General features: G+C 44.9%; 1 protein-coding gene across 1 annotated transcript in view; it reads right to left on the minus strand.

Moving 5' to 3' along the window:
• The window catches only part of EDNRB (endothelin receptor type B), a 30,330-nt gene extending 11,975 nt beyond the window's left edge, over positions 1 to 18,355 (minus strand). The window contains exons 1-5 of the mRNA XM_044429187.1: positions 17,737 to 18,355; positions 7,636 to 7,748; positions 4,588 to 4,792; positions 2,306 to 2,455; positions 940 to 1,073 (exon numbers count right to left, since the gene is read on the minus strand). Of these exons, the coding sequence (XP_044285122.1) occupies positions 940 to 1,073; positions 2,306 to 2,455; positions 4,588 to 4,792; positions 7,636 to 7,748; positions 17,737 to 18,162 (1,028 nt within the window). The 5' untranslated portion in view covers positions 18,163 to 18,355. The remainder of the gene's footprint in view (positions 1 to 939; positions 1,074 to 2,305; positions 2,456 to 4,587; positions 4,793 to 7,635; positions 7,749 to 17,736) is intronic.
• Between the last annotated feature and the right edge of the window lie 243 nt (positions 18,356 to 18,598).

Here is an 18,598-nt window from a genome sequence, read left to right on the forward strand (position 1 = left end):
CATCATGTGGACCAGAAAATGACTGGTGAACCACTTGCTAAGAGTGGCAAAAATCCCTTGCTACTCTTGACAGGTTTGCCCAAGCCACTGCCGGTCACCCCACAGGTGCCCAAGCTTGATTAGCACTAGCTGGATGTTGCCCACCATGATCAGAAGCCCTCTTGCCTAGCTGTGGCTCTAGATGTTTAACCTTTTATTTTTGAAGATTATCTCCAGCTTGATAGCCAGTGTTTGTGGTTTATGCTCTGACAACCCCTTCAAAGTGCCCAAGCAGCAGACTGAAGGAGCTGTCAGTGGTTGACAAGCATTTTTTAAAACTTTCTGAGTCTACAATGAGTGCAAATATTTTGACTTATTTTCCCTTTTAGCCAGCTTTGTACGAATAGGAAGGTAGGCAATTTCATGCGTACAGAAATGGGTCCTCTTGGCTGGGCAATATCTGGGGTGGGGGATATGTGCTGTTAAAGTACCAACTTTGAACCAAAAAGACTCCAAATAGTTTCCCCTGTGTTTTTTCTTGACAGTTGTCAAAAGGTGAGCTGTCAAGGGGAGCAGAGGCATGAGGGATCTTTGCTTGCAAATAAGGTATCTGGTTGGCCAATGTGCAAACAAAATGCTAGACTACAGAGGCCTTTGGTCTGACCCAGCATGGTTCTTTTGCTGTTCTTATGGTTCCACTGATGTGTGATAGTGCAGCAGGCCATTGGCACTCAATACACTCTTATATGAACTGCAAGCTGCTGGCTCCTCTGCAAGTCACAGATCTAAAAGTTGTTGACAGTCCTGTTGGCTCCTTGCAGTGCTTGCACAGGCCTGCCAGCTGTGTGAATTGGCTCTGTGTTTATCTTTATAAATGCATCCAGAGTAGAAGGAAATTGAAATGACAGCACTTGCTTGAGAAAAGGCAGTATCGGTGATATGCCACTATAATGATCTTACCTCAAAAGTTCACACCTATTTGGGTCATGCTCGTCATAAAGAGTGAGCTTCAATATCCTGCTGAGATGTAGTGGGAGCCAACATAATGCAAAAACAAGCACTAGGCAGAACACAGTTTTAGCGACTTCCCGTCTCTGAAAGCAGAGTAGCAACATTGGGGAAAAATTAAACAGGAAAATAAGCAGTTGGGTTGGGGTCAAAGTAACAGAACTCTTCACTTTGAAAATTATTCCTGGCAATCTCTGGATTCCTCATGTTCATTCTACATACATCTACCTTTTGACTCATGCTTCTGGATTTATGCTATGAAAAGCGGAGGGGATTAGGCAAAGCATCAAAGATGCTGGAGAGAGAAGATGAAAAAGGCTTTCTATTTCCTCCCACTTCAAAAGGAAAGTTTGTATATTTTACTAGGCATTTCTCTTTTACCTGTTTCAAGCAACAAACTACCAAAAAGATAGAAATGGCAGTTGACCATATTCATTTTTACTCTAAATTAAGTCCCTATCATTTCAATGGGTCTACTCAACATTAAGACTAAAGTTGGATATAACCCTGTGATTGCTACCATCTGGACAGACTTTCTGCAACTCAAGGGCTCACATACTTGACCAGATCAATGCACTTATAGTGTTGCTTGGCTGTATATGCACCATGAATGTAATGATTGTCAGTGGGAAACTAATGGTGATAACCTTGACCAAGTGAGAGGGATTTACTATGGTCATTTGTATCCCACCAGCATAAGAGACTTTGGCCAAGCATGTCTTGCCAGATCCCATGAGGTTTGGCATCCTATCTCCATATTCTGGTCTGCTCAGGGATGAATCTTTTTCAATTTCCTCATCTTTCATTTCTTTAAAGAAGGCACTGGGTACAGGAGGCAAAATTTGTCACTATATTTAGCAAAAGAGGAGGTAAACTGGTTCCATCCAAATGCTTTGGATTACAACTCCTGTAATCCTTTGCCACCAACCATGCTTGTAAACCATCATCTCTGGAGGGCACCAGTTCACCTTACCCTAGTTTGCAATCTGGGGTCTGATGTTATGCCTTTTAATTCCCCATGAAGCAATATGCAGTCATGGTTTCTTCCACCCACTAGAAAGCTTCAGCTATTAAACTGACATCAAATACTTAAATTATCTACCCATTTCACATTTACCAATCACTGTAAATGAAGCCTGTTTTTTTTCTATCAGGCCACTTGTGATCATTCATCATTGAGCATGAAGATCCTTTCTTTAATCTGATTGCTACAATAAGCAACTATAGAAAACTTGTGTGGGAAACTTTTAATTAAAACAGGATGTCTCAGTGGTGCCAGGGTTTTATCCTTTTCTGGAAAGACAGCAGTTGCTTTTACCTGCTTTAAGTGGTCATTTAAGGCGATTTGCATCCCACTCTTCTTTCTTAACATCTCACAGGTCATCAGAGTATAGAAGAGGGCAGTGATTGCCAAGGGCAGACAAAAATAAAAGCTAAAGAGCCACCAATCTTTATATTTCTTGTAAAGCTAAAAAAGAAGGGAAAAATGTATTGGCTAAGAGATAATTTTCATAGTTTGTTTTCAAGCCACATTGAAGGAAACATGAGCATCAATTAAGTACAGAACATCTCCTGCCAAAATTAGCTGATCAGCACTCACAGCATTCCCAGGAAGGAACCAACAAATATTTGCCTTGAAAAAGGAGGCCTGTCTCTGGGATGCAGACCCAGTATGGGCTGCTCCACCAGAAGAACTGTGGTGCTGGCTGGCTGCTACAGGAGAAGAGCTGCAACCCTCCTGACACGGTGGTAGCATCCTAGTGCTGACAGGTGCTCTTGGGAGGTGTGACCCTGCTATGGAAAGATGAGGGACACTCCCTGTGGCAGAGCACAAGGAGTGACCCATGGGCCCATGTGCGACACGAAGGGAGGAAGTGAGAGGGCAGAGCCTGCTGACAGATATCTGACGCCATCTCAGCTGACTATCCCTTTCAGACTATGGACAGTCCAAAATTGCAGCTAATAAGCTTAAAAGCTTAATAAGAACTCAAGGCAGTTTATGCTTCTGCTCCTCCTGCTCTCAGTCTTATCCCCACAACAACCCTGTGGGGTAAGTTGTGCTGAGTCTGTAACTAGCCCAGAGTCACCCAGTTGGATTCATGGCCAAGTGGGGACTAGAACCCAGGTTGCCAGAGCCCCAGTCTTGCACTGTTAACCATTACACCAAATTGTCTCGCTTTTAAGTCATCTGTCTCTCTACCAGTGGTGTAGTGGTAAATTTTGTACTGAAGGTGCTTGCCAGGACAGTCCCCACAGACCCAAAGGGAGAATTCAGAAAACCAGGCAGTGGTGTTCTGGCAGTTTTCCTCTGGACCAGGTCTTTTGTAAAGTGAATGAGTCTGAACTGCCCACTCCAAATGAAACCAAAATACTTTGTGGTGTGACAGGGCACAATACATTTTCCCTCATCTCCTGTGAGGATTGCAGTTAAGTTCAGGGGGAATTCTTAGGATGTGTGATAGTGCTAAGAGCATCTTTGTTAGTAAACAAAAGTAAAAGGGCAATGCTGAATTTTTGGCTTCGGTACACCATTGCTCTCTGTAAATGTGCATATCCATTGACAGACTGAATTACTGACAGAAGTTTCGTTGCCCACTCCCTAGAAGATACTTTAAGACAGAGGCTACAAGTTATACTCATGGTGTGGGTATCAGACTAGTTCTTCTTATACAGAATCCTGAAGACTCCTTCCCATGGTTTTCCCTGTGTCTTCTGCTGGTTCAGGCAAGGAGCCCATGGGTTACAATGAAGCAAGGTGAGCTTCTAGTGAGCAAGCTGCTGCAACCAGTTTGAGACCTGAATGGAGCTCATTATGCCTGAAATCCAGTCCACCCTTCTTGAGAAGTGGAAATTCCAACATTCCCCCCATCACTTTGGTGTTCCTCCTACTTGTTGCCCATGCTAATGGGCCAACATGGGGGCCTGGGGGGCCAACATGGGGGTCTGGCTCCCTGGTGGGGAAGGGTCATTTCCGGACTTGAGGTTCTGGACTCCTGAGGTCAAGAACCTGGATCAAGGACCTTGGGTTATGATCCTGGCCTGGTCTTGATGCTGGTTGGTCACCTCTGCTTCTGGTGCTGCTCATTCAATGGGTCTGGTGAGTCCCTTATCTGACAGCAAGCTCAGACCCTTCCCAAAGCTACATTATATGCACAAAGGAGGAGGAGCTAGCAGCTATCCTTCTTCCTACCCTTCTCTTCTAAAGCAACTCTTCCCTGTCCTTCCTCCCACCAACTAGGGGGAAGATTAGTTGCAGGAGATAACAGTGGAAGGAAACAGCTGTCAGTCCTTGGTATATATAACTTGGTAGGGATTCCTTCTTCCCAAGAAGGACAAGAATGAAGGAAAAGGGAAAGGTCAGGGTGAGTAAGAACTACAAACCTCCTCATATTTAAGGACAGCCAAGGGGAGGGAACACTGATGATCTGAAGGAGGCATCACTGGTTGTTCCAAATTGGAACAACCCAGTTCTTACACACTCATGGTGACAGGCCAGTGCTTCAGCCCTCTTAGTCATGTATGGGAGGGAGGGTATACACTGGAGAGACAGACAGACAGAAGGACCAGCATGGTAGCAGTTGACTGGAGAAAGTTCCTTACCTGCATGAAAGGTGCTTTTTGATCAGGAGTAAGTAAACAAACTGCAATATTCTCATTATTATGTTTAAAAGGAATTATATCAAAGCCAATAGCTTCTGGAACAGCTAAAACAAGAGACATTATCCAGATCAATATGATTTCAACTGCTGTCCACTTTGGCACTCCAATTCCCTTGATACGGCTCCACGAAGCGACTGCCCGATATCTAAACACAAAAAATAGTTATTACACCACAGAATGGGGCTAAATTTGGCTCTCTCTGAGTTACATCTCTCTTATTCCATCTGTCTGTGAGGGAATGCTTAAGTCCTCAATCCTTTTCTAGTTAAGCACTGCAGACACATCTGTACCACAGAAGGTAAAAAGATAACATGCTTGAGAAATGAGCAGTAGGAGCTTGTGCCTCCCTCTGAATTTAAACTGGAAACAGAAGAGGGCCAGGTCTGATAAGCTTTGTCTCTCCCCAACTATCATCTTACAGCCATTCTCGGAGGTAGCAGCAGATACAGTGATAGAAATCAGGGACACTCTACTGGCTTGACTGACAGACCAGTGCTTTGTGGTTCCTCCTCTCTTTGGACTATGTCCCTCTGCTGGGGCTGGTCTTGTAGACTAAGAACTAGTGCCCAATTCTGGTTCTTCTTCCTTCCTCTCAATCCAATCTCCTTATGTATTGCATCATTTAGATTTTAAGCCCACGGACAGGGGCCATGTTCTTACTGATCTTTGTGTGATGTTTTGCAAGCCTTTTTTGGTTGGAAAACAAAAATCCTTTCAATAAATATAAAGAATGTATTCTTAGTGGAGTGGAGGCTGTTGCTCCTGCACATACCCTACCTCTTATGGAAGGACTTTGTGGCACAGTTCTTTCCCATGCTACTGTTTCTTGCAGAGTTTGGGAAAGATTGCATCAGCATGGGAACCCATCGCTCAAGTGATTTCAGGCTTTCAGTTACAGAAGTAAATCCTGCTACGGATGTCCCAGAAGAAGGCATTTAGCTCCAAGAAAATCATGAAAAAATTCTCATTGGCCACAGCCTGTACAAATTATGAGCTGGGGATTATGGAAATTGCTGGACAACACATCTGGGGACAACAGCCTGGGGAAAGCTAATTTGGGGTCCTTTTTAATATTACCTTAGTTTTCTGAACATCTTGATTGCCTCAGCAACAGATAAACGATTGCATTAGGTCAGATTTTGGGGAAGAAATGGCCCTACTGTTCAAGTAGTAGGCATGATTCTGCAGCAGAGCAGAAAAAGTCTGATGGATCCCCCCCACCCCAAGTGGATTCCTCATACATTGCTATTTTGAACACAGCAACACGGCATGTGATCTGACCAAAGGTATAAGAGCTTGTGCATGGGTGAAAATTTTGCTAGCCTGGGAATTCTACCTCTGAAAGTAACTGCAGAGTTCCTAAGAAAAATGGGAAGAAAGGGGTTTAAAAAAAGAAAGCAGAGTTATTTACAGGGCTAAGTGTGCTTGTTTTGGCAGATTTCATTGCTGCATTTGCAAGCCTGGGGTTTCATGGAATGGTTAAGTGGTAGCACCACAGGATATGTCTATGTGTGTGGGTGGGTGGAATGGTACCAAAGAGGGCTTGTAATTATAGTGGGGAGAAGAGTCAAGCCAAATTCTCCTACACAGGATCCTGAGATCCTAACAGGAGGACCAAGGAAGGAGAGGGAGAACATCAAATCCTCTGTTTCATCCACTGTGAGTTGCTTTGGTCCAATTATATTTCTCCCTTTGTAACTTGGGCACATTAGCTGTATGTGACAGCTGGTTTTAACAGCTGTCAAAAGTGGCAGGGGTGGCTTATAGATCTTATCTTTCCAGAACACCTAACACTTGGGGGAAGTGTGGAAAAGGTAGGGAACATTAAGAACTTAAAAACTAGAGAATCACACTGCTAAATATGACCTACTTGTCATCCACTTTTGTGAACAAAAATCCTTTTGCCACTTTGCTTTTCATGTGACAGCTTACCATTTGACACCTGTCAGGTGAGTATAAAATTACTTATTTGCAGGCATGCTTTGTCAGTGTCCACAACTGGTGCCTACTGACAGAAGACATTTGTCAGGGTGTTGACTAGGCAAGACTTCTCATTTCAGAAATGCAGAAGTGTGCAAGTGCACACTTGCACACTTCTGCCCCCCGCCCCCCATTCTCAACTGCACATACTTCTACCAGCACCCAAAACCTAAAAAAGTAAGGAAACCAGTGATGGTCATTCCAAAGTGTTACTTTGGCATCAGTTAAGCAGCTGTCACTGATGACAACATGGACAAGTTTGCTGAGAGAGGTGAGGGTTGTTTTGCTGCTCTTGTAGAGTGACTTATTCACTGTTTCCTGTAATCTCTATGATGGGGAGGATCTTCCACTTTTGGATGACATGACAACCTGCCACGGGTACAACAATCCCTAGAAAAAGTCAGGGGTTTCAGGCTGTCTTGTTGCCCCAGTATGAACCACTCTGTGGAAAGTGGTCCAAGGTTAGCATGACAGTACACATGATGGGTTGTTGTGTTGTGCAAACTCAGTCAAGGGGTCTGTGGGTGAAATCATTTGACAGTTAGGCAATTTTTATTTAAAGGATCAGAGAAGCTGTCAAGAACTAAAGCAAACTAATTAACCATGGGACTGTATGGGAGATAAGCCTGCTATCTGTTAAGGCCAAGACGGAAAACAGCAAACTCAAAATTGTCTAGGGAGACTAAAATAAGACTAAAACACCAAATGCAAACTTTTACCTTTCAATAAAAAGCTGTTTGTATCACTGAAAGCTCTGTTATGGCATTTTTCTTTTAAGACAAAAGATGTCTAAGTTGTTTTTTCTAAACTAAAACCTCAGTATTTGGGTTTTATTGCAGTGCTGGCACTTTGCAATAAAAAAGTTGGTTTTGGGTTGCAGTTTGAGCATTCGGTCTCTAAAAGGTTCGCCATCACTGTCCTAGGATTTATTTAAAAGTTTAAGTATGTCAAATTTGCATATTGGAAGAAAGAATAGAGAAAGCAGGAAAAGAAGAACAGGTTTCTTACCTATCGATACTGAGAGCACATAGACTTAATACTGTGATGCCCAGTGAAGTCTTTTGAATGAATGGAACCAATTTACACATTTCAACTCCAAAAGGCCAGTTTTCTGCAAGAAGCTGTGGAGAATAAACAACCAATGGTTAACAAATGCACACTGCAAATTTCCAAGTGATTTGGAACATTAAAAGAATACTTATACTAAGGTGCCCTGTCCCAATTAGGTGTTCTCTGGATGTTTTGCAATACAGCTGTCAGCATTTCTGACCACTGGCCATCCTGGCTGCCATTTATGGGAACTTACATCCAAAACATCTGGAGAGTACTAGGTGGGGAAGGCTGTGCTGAGGGAATCAGCCTGAAACATGCATTAACCACTTACCTTGAAACTAGGATAAATACTTTATTGAAAAATGGCCAGGAAATGCTTAGACTCCATTCTGTAATTCTAGTTAGTTACAAGTACATTTTCGTAATCTAAAATATAATGCACATATCTGGCCTAATTCTGCAAAGGTTGTCTCACAGAAATCAATGGAAATCAAGTTAGTCACAATGCTTCTCTGCTTGAAAGATTCAGCTGGCCATGGGTTTCTATAAGTAGAGCAAGACCAAGCACATGTATTTGCATCTACAATTCAATGTTTGTCACAATAGCTATACAATTTGTCTAAGTTGGGCCACTTTTTGAAGTAGAATTACATGAATAACCTCCTTATTATATGAATTATACATCTAATTCATGCATAATATACATTATTATTATATGGATAATTCATATAACCTGGATTATATGACTAGAGAATAGGGTTTATGTGTGTTTACATCCATGTGGTTTGCACCTGCTTCAGGTTATGTTATACTTGTGATGTGGGTGTGCTAATCCACTATACATATGAAATCCCCTTCTAAGTAAGTGAAACATATCCTATGCCAGTGGTGGCAAACCTATGGCACAAGTGCCACATCAGGCATGCAGAGCCCTTGTACCCATAAATAAGTGGGTTTTGGGTAGCAGTTTGGACACTTGGTCTCTCAAAAGTTCACCATCACTAGGTTAGGGTTAGAAAAATGAGGTGTCCTGGCATGCTTTTGATGGTTGGAATGTGTTTAGAATGGGCAGAAATGTTGAGCTGTGAGGAAAAAGCTACTCAAGGAAGGCTTTTTCAAAATTGCCCTCTTTTCAATGGAATTCTCATGCCATGGAGCATTTTGACAGCAGGGCTGCATTAGAGGCTAGGCGTCTCACATGCAGTCCATGGGCCAGGTTGTCCAACTCTGCCCTGAGACCTTGTATTTCACCAAAAGGAAAATAAAATGGGATAATACCATTTATGTCACCCTGCCTGAATTCCTAGAGGCAAGAAAGATTTTAAATGTGATAGACATGCCAAAACTTCTTTGTAAGAAACATTTTGAGATGTTGATGGAGATGTAAGATAACTTAGAATTTCTCACCCTCCATGAAAAAACCCTGCTTAAAGAGAAAAGATGCCTTTAATTTTTTAAATTTCCATTCCCTCATACACTGATGTGCCAGAACCCAAACAGTTTCAAGACAGTTGCCCCATAAACCCAGCCCATAGATTAAAAGCAGCTCTCACTAATCAATGAACTAAAGCTTTTGTTGATCTACTGGTAAAGTCTGTAAAGAATGGAGCCTACAAAATATCGAACAATATAAACATAATCTTCGGATTAAAGTAGGGAAAGTCTTGAGTGCAAATGAGGAAAAGTGGGGAGTTGGGTAATTGGAGCATTTTAAAGCAAGAATTTATAAAAGCAAGAACTTGTCTCATGCAGTGGATTTTGGAAAGTTGTAGGAAGAACAGAAACAGTTGGACAAGTATAGTCTGATCTGAAAGTGAGACCTGAATCCTGCACCCTCCCACATATGTATGATCCATTATATAGATAATTGGCAAAGTCCACAAACCAGTGTACCTGGCATACATGTGCTTATGGGCAGCTATCACAGCAGGCAGTACAGGGGAAAACAAGGAGAAGCAGCACCACTCCTGCACCCCTACTGCAAGACCACTTCCTTTTTTTTTTTTTTTGGTGGGGGGGCTCTCTTCCCTTTTGCCTTTTTTAGAAGGTAAGCCTGAGGGCAGAGACTGGGTTTTTTTTTAAACTGATTCCATGTAACCATTTTGGCTATGGAGCAGGATAACAGTATTTTAAACCATCAACAAACACCTTCTGTTGGAATGCATAGTGCTGGTGCATGGCTAGCTCCACTCTCAATCAGGGCCAACAATGCTTTGCAAACCCTCTACTGTGGTTTGAATAAACTTGATTAAACAAGTTAAAAGATCCCTACCTCCATATTTATTGTTATGGTAGGCAGAATTTATTTTTATTAAACACCACTGTTTTTCTTCAGGATTTTGCTCATACTAGGATTTCACACATACTCAAAAGCATGCTGGCCTCTTGGATTTCTTGAATCTTCTCAAAGTCAGGCACACCCGCTTTGGGTGGCTGGGGCAGAAGAGGAAATGTGTGTGTGTACCAGCATGTTGTTATACTTAACCACAGTCAACTCAATGTGTTGCTATAGGCAACTATAGGCCAAGGGAATAAAATGGCTGCATCTTCCCTTACGTCTGGTGGAGAATATTTGTACTCATCAAGAATCCTGGTTCTTCTCAAACAGAGATAGCAAAGATCAAAGTATCTCTTTACAGTGGTACTGCCAAAGTTGAGAGACTTGGAGGTCACTCACTATTTTGATGTAAGATACCCATTAGAGAAGACTTATTTATTTTACTTGTATGCTGCCTTTCTATTAAAATGTGGCACTCAAGGCCACTTACAGAACCAATTTGCATTGATTAAAATAATACATTAAAATGCAGTAAAGACTATGAACTGCAGAAAAGATACGATTAAAAGTAGCACATAGTCAACCAGATCCACTTACAGATTAAAGGTGGTCTTAGATAAAGCAGTCTTTGACTACTGGAGGAAGTACATCAAAGAAGGAACAAATCTAGCCTCTTTGGGGAGATAACTGCATAGTTTAGGAATGGCCATTGAAAAGCCCTCTCTTGGGTCATCACCAAATGTGTTTCTGAAGGCAGCAGTCTTGAAAGAAGGCCTTTCCAGATCTTAGGCACTGGGCAGGATCATATGGGAGAAGGTAGAGTTCCAGGTATCCTGGTCCCAAGCCACATGATAGGTCATAACCAGCACTTTGGATTCTGCCCGGAGACAGACCAATAGTTGGTGAAGCTGTTATAACAAGGGAGTCATCTTCTCCTGCCCCCCCATCGACGGTCAGGCTGCAACATTCTGGACTGGCTCAAGTTTCTGAACAGTTTTTGAAAGCAGCACCTTGTCGAGCGCATTAAAACAGTCCACACAAGATGTAACTGAGGCATATGCAACCATGGCCAGATAAGGTATTTCTAGGAGAAGGTACAATTGGTGTACTAGCCTCAGCTTTGCTAACACACTCCTGGCTAGTGCCATGACTTGGCCATCCAGGTTCCAGACCACATTCAAGAGTACACCCAGACTGCCAGGATGTGCACCGTATCACTGCACCAGGAAACCCTGGTATAAGGGGATAAGGTAAGAGTAGGCAACATGTAGGCAAAAAATGTTTCTTTAAACTAAAGATGACACTAAAAGAGTAAACTTTAGTTAGAGAACAAGCTAAATTTCACCCCTTTGGCACCATGTGGCAGTTTGCTATTGAATTTCAGCACCAGACTATTGGGGAAGGCTTTTTTTGGTGAGGTGGGGGGATACTGTATGGAATAATCCCTGAAGCTTTCGCAGTTGTTCTCCTTGGTTTAAGGTTTTATATGTGACTGGGGAATATGTGAGAACAATTGCAAAGTATACGGCAATCATGCTGCCCCAGATATATTTTAAGTGAGGCAGCGGGGGGGGGGGGGCAGACTTACACTATGTGTCTAACTAATCCCAGGTGAAGCATAATTTAGATCAATTCAAGACATCTGTTGTTGCCACAATGGCAAAATCTTGTGAAGGCAAATGACTGATATAGCCATCACTTTCAACAATCAAGCTATCACTGCAAAACCAGGGAGACTGTAATCTATGCAAATCTAATCAAGAGAACAATGACTGCATGTTTAACCATCCAATTACCACCTTATTAAAATTGTCCCCAGCCTATCATCATTTTTCAGAACTCAACAAGCATTCAGAACTCAAAGGCCCTTGAAATCAGTGCTACAGAGACATGACCATTGTCTAGTAAGGATGGGATAGAGCATGGGTCCTCAAACTACGGCCCGTGAGCTGGATACAGCCTGCCATGGTCATTTACCTGGCCTGCCTCAGAGCTTTTGGACTTGCTCAGAGAATGCGATCTCCGAGTGAGTCCAAAGATCTGAACCGGCGCATGCATTCTCTGAAACTCTTTCAGTTTCGGAGACTAGCAGAGAGCCGGCACACGCGCCAAATTGTAACAGCTACTTTCAACTGCACGTGCACCTGCTCTTCTCTCCCGCCCCCCCACTGCATGCATGTGGTGGCTCTGAATACAGAGCGGGTATACGGAGCAGGAATACAGAAGAGAGGAGGGCAGAAGAGAGAGAGCAAGACACACACACACACACACACACACCCTAAAAAAGGATAGAAGGTAAAAAAATATAACTTTTAAAATCTATTTTTAAGTATGTGAGCCACGTCCCCAGGCTGTGGGCCAAGCCACAGCCACCTCACCAGGCCCAGGGGCAGATGGGCTGAGGCGGAGCAGGGCTGAGGTGGAGCAGGGCTGCGGCTCCCGCACCTCCACCGTGACCTCCTCTGGGCAAGCCACTGCTGTCGAGTGGCTGCCATTCTTCTTCCCCCCGTGGCGGGGAGAGGTGGGAGGTACCCCACTTGGCTGGCCACGGCCCTGTCGCTTGCTTCCCCTTGCCTTGGCCCACAGAAAGCAGCCATTACCTCCCTCCTCGCAGCCCTCTCCTGGCCGGGGGAGCCGCCCTGTGCTCGCCTCTCCGGCCTCCTGCTCCTGCTCCCAGAGCCAGGTGGGCGGCTGCGAGGGGACCTTCCTCCAGCTTGAAAGCAGGGCAGTGGTGAGGAGCCGGGAAGGCCTCGACCAAGTTGAGCACACCTCATGGCTCCCCCTCGTGTCATGCTCTCTCTTTCGGTGGGCGGCATGGTGTCAGCTTCAGCTTCTGCTGCAGCCCAAGTGAGTGGAGCAAACATTTTTAAATTTTGTAATTATTTTTTAAAATTGTAATTTATTTTAATTTTAATTAATTTTTAATGTGCAGTGTGCATAGGAATTCGTTCATATTGTTTTCAAACTATAGGCCAGCCCCTCAACAGTCTGAGGGACAGTGAACTGGCCCCCTGTTTAAAAAATTTGAGGACCCCTGGGATAGAGAAAAATTGGTGTCAATCATGCAGAAGGTAGGACAAAGCCCAGATTCATGGTTAGCCTATCCCACCTTGGATCCTTCTGACACCTGCAGGCAGCAAGCTAGCTTAGACTAGGCTGCAGGATAGTTCTGCCCTTCAAGATAGGGTAATGACCAAAGGGTCTGCGCTGCAGGAAGCAATTGTTTCCTGCTGCCTAATGGTAGGGCTGGCTCTGGTAGGGTTACTTCAGAAAGACTTTGCTGAAAAAAAAATCCATCTGAAAGAGAAGGAAGGGGCTTGATGAATAGTGAGAAGGAAAGATCTTTAAAGGCAAAGGCATGGCAAAAGAGGAGCAGGGGAAGGGCAGAAAACAGATAAGCTTGTGTAGACTGGAGTATGTGATACAGAATGTTTTAAAGACAAGAGTAAGAATCACAAAGCTACTGCAAAATGCCAGGCACAGCTCTACTGTTCAGGCAGCAGCAAACAGAGGATTCAAAAAACTTGTAGTTACAGTAGAGAGCTACTCTTCTTAGAAATAAACCACCTGGACTGATACATGTGGTTCGCAACACAAATTTCTCTCTCTTGCTCTCCTTTTCAAACACACACACTTGAACACATGTGCACAGTACAATCCAGTTGCACTCTTGCATTTGGGGAGTAAATAAGGTTCAACATTTAAAGTTGGTGCTAATTTTAAAGGGATCTTGCTGTGACAAGATCACAGCAGCCCAAAGGAAATTTAGCAAAGGCATTCTAAATTGACCAATGTGTAAGAACAGTACTGATATACTAGAGAACTCCAGCATGTTCTGAAATACAGGACTCAGAATATGCATGAGCAAACTGAAGAAAACCTAATCTATTCTAAGATTCCTTGAGGTAGCTGATTAAATTAAGTCTGATGTCTTGGCTGAAAGCACTGCTGTGTTTGTGAATGGGGGTGGTGAGAGGCATAAAAAAAGCATGTTTGCCAAAGCGCAAGGAAAACAAGCAGCTGCCCCACTATCCCAGCATCATCCTTAGATGGACCTCACTGGACATCTGTCTGTATGCCGAATATGGACCTCAGTAGAGATCCTGGTGGAGAGCTGCTTGTACACTGAATAATTATGTGGTATGGGTTGAGGATGTTTGAGAGAGAGGTGGCTCCCTCTATCTCCTCAAGAACCTCTGGCTCTGATGTTGATACCCAGAGATGACGTGCATTGTTGTTGCAATGAATGAGTGGTTTATCCTTCCCATAACTGGAAGATGGATTTCTTCCAATGATTTTAGCATTGTGAATGGGAAGCGTCCATGTGGAATTTGTGTGACCGCTTACCTAGAGTAAACAAGACAGTGGAAACCTAAGCATGTCCATTCAGATGCTCCACTAAGTTCAATGGGACTTAACTCCAAATAAGTGTGTATAGTGGACCGCATACTCAATCATGGTACATATATAATCCTACTCCCCCAAACTGGAGCCTTCCAGATGTGTTGGACTGCAACTCCCATCATTCTCAGCCAGCAATCTATCACATCTGGAGAGCACTAGATTGAGGAAGGTTGATATAAACACTTGGTAAGTCAAATGACTAAATTACAGGTGGGCAACACAGCTGAATTTCATGGCAATTCAGCAGTGAGAAAAAAGGCAGCTTTTTCCTTTTAAAACAAGGGATCACATGCCTTACTATAATGCAAAATTACATTCCTGAATGCCACCCCCCGCCCCCCCCCCCGCTAAGGAAAGAGACAGAAGAAATCTCTTTTGAAGACCTGGGCAGCCTTGCCCAGCCTAATGCTACCTAGATATTTTGAATGACAGTTACCAGCATTCCTGGTTGCTGGCAGTGCTGGCTGTGGCTGATGGAAGTTGCAGTCTAAAGCATCTGGAGAAGACTAGGTTGTGGAAGGCTGGAACAGAATAACAGAATCATAGAACTGAAAGGGACCTCATCTATCATTCAGTCCAACCCCCCTCAGCTGATTTATGAAATCCACAGCTACAGGATCTCTGGTAGATGGTCATGCAACCTCTGCTTTAAACCCAGTAATGAGGTATTATCTATCTGCTTCTGAGGTATTATCTGTCTATCTGAGATACGAAGGACTTAACACACAGAGTGCTCACAATCCCATACTTATATGTGAATGATTAGACACCTCTCTTCCAGTTGGCTGGGAGAGTTGGCATCACCTCTGAACACTTAAGTCCATTCTGAGCAAATTTCTGAATGTGCATGCAGTGACTGAGGCACAGCTTTTGCTATACTTCTGAATGAACTCTGCAGCAAAAGAAAGCAGATGGGAGATGGAATTCCTGAGCTAAGCAAATTAGAGCTCTTTTGGTTTTGTGCAGGAAATTCAACATGCCATTGGCACTAAAGGCGAGGGCTTCACAGCAGGCTCAGGCAGATCTGCATACAGATGCAACAACATGAATGCTAATGTTCTTTGACAAATAATGGTAAGTATTAGAGGACTGAGCAAAACTGAATTGAAATGCTGGAAATTCAATAGCCAGAAAAACAACACTAGCAAAGGCCGCTCTTAAAACACTTGCTCAATATTGGTCTGGAAGGCTAAAACAGTTACACACAAAGCTCATAAGCTGGCCAGGTCTTTTCTGGATGCCTGTAAGATCCCTGTGGAATGGGAGCAGGAATGTATCTGGAAAGCTTTGAATTGTTTGGCCAATGTGGTGTAGTGGTTAAGAGTGTGAGGGGACTCAGGCGATCTGGTTCTAGTCCCCACTGAGCTATGGGGCCAAGTGACTGACTTTGGGCCAGTCACAGACTCTCAGCCCAGCCTATCTCACAGGGCTGTTTTGTGAGGATAAGACTGAGAGCAGGAGGAAGTGTAAGCTATTTTGAGTGTGTGGTAAGAAAAAAGTGGAGATAAATCTAATAGAGAAATACAACTCTCAAGTTGTAGGACATGTTTCTGTCTAAACATGCAAAGGATTATATACAGAACAACAAAAATTGGCAGAAGTCATCCATACTGCCTCCAGCTGAGAACTGGGGCACTTCAGTAGCGCATGCCTGATTAAGCAAAGTATCCCTGTCTTGGCAGTTCAGTCAACTCCAAATGCAGCCTTGGGCCACCAATGTCACTGGGACAATCCTCACTATTCCAGAGACATGGCTCATGGTCAGGGATGGGAAGACTTGTCCAGCAACATCTGAAGACCCATGCTTAGGAAAGTCAGGACTGTGGGTTACTTGAAGTTCGAATAAGGAGTCAGGCCAATGTTCAGTGAGAGTGGCTCTATAGATATCCTATTGTGTCCAACTCGGAAGAAACCAAGAATTACAAATGCTCAAGCAATTACAAATTCTGGAGGACTAGAGAGATAATTAAAGGAGACCATTCAAAAAGATGGAATGCTCCAGCCACAAAGCAGGTTAACCCAAGTGTAGCTCCTCCCCTCCCCAAAATCAGTTGACATTTCTGAGACCCTAACTGACTCAAACAATGAGCCAAGCGGCATGTCTCAGGGCTGGCTGCCTCTCCCTAAGCCCCTAGGAGCGTTTTCTTTTTGAGCTCCCCAGAAGTGGCCAAGTGGTTTGAAGTATTCCCCACCTTCTGCATCTCATCACATAGTGAGCATTAACAAAGGCAGTCCCATTTGAGAGTTCACCTTTGGTGCCTGGAAGGAGAGACACTGGATTTCTCTGATCACTAATAAACTCATATTGCTATTTCTGTCTTTCATAAATTTGACTCCTTTTGTTTTTCATACCGCTGGCCATTACGTTATAATTTTTATTAGTTTTGGAGGTTTATACTCTGCCCTTGTACCCAATTTGCTGGGGGACTATTCAGTATGACCGAAATAACAACAGAAAGTTCCTAAGTGGTTTGCACAATGAGAAATAAGGCATCAACCAACCAATGTTCAGCACTTGTCAGTCTGGTCGATTTCAACTTCAACTCAGGCGTAAAGATCAAAGGCCAGTTGAGCTTCCAGTTTTGCAGCCAATGGTTACCAATGAGTCCCTGCTTGTCTTTGCTTGTTTTATGCCTGCTGAATGCATATTTCATTCAAGGCACTCTAGTTCCTGTGATGTCCCAATTAAACAGAAATATACCCCACTGAATTCAATGAGACTTATTGCCAAGGATGCATGTGCAGAGGTGCAACACGAATAGTGGGAGCGATTTTATCAGGAGTCAGAAATTAGTTTTCATTATATGATAATAAAGGGGATAATGCCTGTGAGCATTTCAGGCATACATTTCCTCGCTGTTAAGGGCAGCCAACACTAAGATATCTGTGATCAGCCAAAAGGAAGAGGGTGCAATGCCTGAGGATATAATGTTCTTGTAGGCTAAAACCTTTGCACCTCTGACCGTAGGAAACAATGAGCTCTTTCCCTCTCATTTTAGCTTCCTGCACTTGATAACTGGGAATTTTTTAAAGGCATTAAGTACAATTCTTCACACACTTACCTGAAAATAAGAACCACTGTAACCGACAGGACTACTTATAAGTAAACATTATGGTATGCCATGATTAATAGCGTGAAGTCCATGAGGGAATCTGCTTGGAGAAACTCTGCCGTTGGAGCAAATCTGCATGCTGGGTGCTGACCGCAATGCACTCTGCCTAGGCTCAGGGGCACACTCGCTCTTGTGAGAGCCCGAGGCCGTGATAATCAGACGCAAAACCGGGAAAACCGCGCGAGCCTGAAGGAAAGCGCGCTCCCGGGCCGCCGCGCTCAGAGCTGGCCACGCGCGCGCCGCAGCTCTGCCGCCGCTTACCTTGTACAGGTTGATGGGGATGTCGATGAGGATGAGAAGCAGGTCCCCCAGCGCCAGGCTGGCGATGAGGATGTTGGGCCCGTTGCGCATGCATTTGTTCTTGTAGATGATCCGGAGCAGCGTGGAGTTGCCGATGATGCCCAGCACGAAGACCAGGCCGGCCACCGCCGTGTTGATGTACTTGAACGCCTTCGCGATCTCCGTCCTCCGGGTGCACGTGGGGTACGGCGGGAGGGGCGCTCGGCCGCCCGGCCGCGAGGCGTTGGGGGCGCCGCCCGCGGTCGGGCTCGTGCTCGTCCAGGGGGCAGCGGGGCTCTGCTGGCTTCGCCCCTCCGGGCGCGGCGGCGCCTCGCTCTGCTCCAGCGCCCCGCCGCCACTCAGCAGGATGGCCACCAGCCCCAACTTCCAGAGGCCGCGCCCGCCCATGATCGCGCCCGCCGCGCGGCCAGGCACCGGCGCCGCCTGAAACCCAAAGCCGGGAGGGAAGGAAAGAAGGCAAGCAACGAAGAGCCCCGGGCGCGGGAGCAGCCTCCTCCGGGGTGGCGTGGCGTGGCGGGAGAGAGAGCGGAGCCCAGCAGCTCCCGATCGCGGTCAATCCCAGCTCGGCCAAGCACGTGCGCCCACCCCGAACGAGTCGCGGCGTCTGCGGATCGGCCGCCTTGCGCGCCGTCGGGGCAGCTGCTCTGTGAGGCGGCGGCGGAAAGGCGCACAGCCAAACGCGCGTCGATTCCCGGGCTCATCCAGTCCCGCCCCACCCTGGCTCTGGTCCAAGGTTAAACCAACTTGAACGAGAGTCCCGTCCACTCCTGCACGTCTTCCCCAAGGAGGACAAACCCTGGGCAGACACGTCATGCTCGGGTGG

This window comes from Varanus komodoensis, unplaced genomic scaffold, assembly GCF_004798865.1.
Source record: "Varanus komodoensis strain SLA01 unplaced genomic scaffold, ASM479886v1 scaffold2, whole genome shotgun sequence".
Classification (NCBI taxonomy): Eukaryota; Metazoa; Chordata; class Lepidosauria; order Squamata; family Varanidae; genus Varanus; species Varanus komodoensis.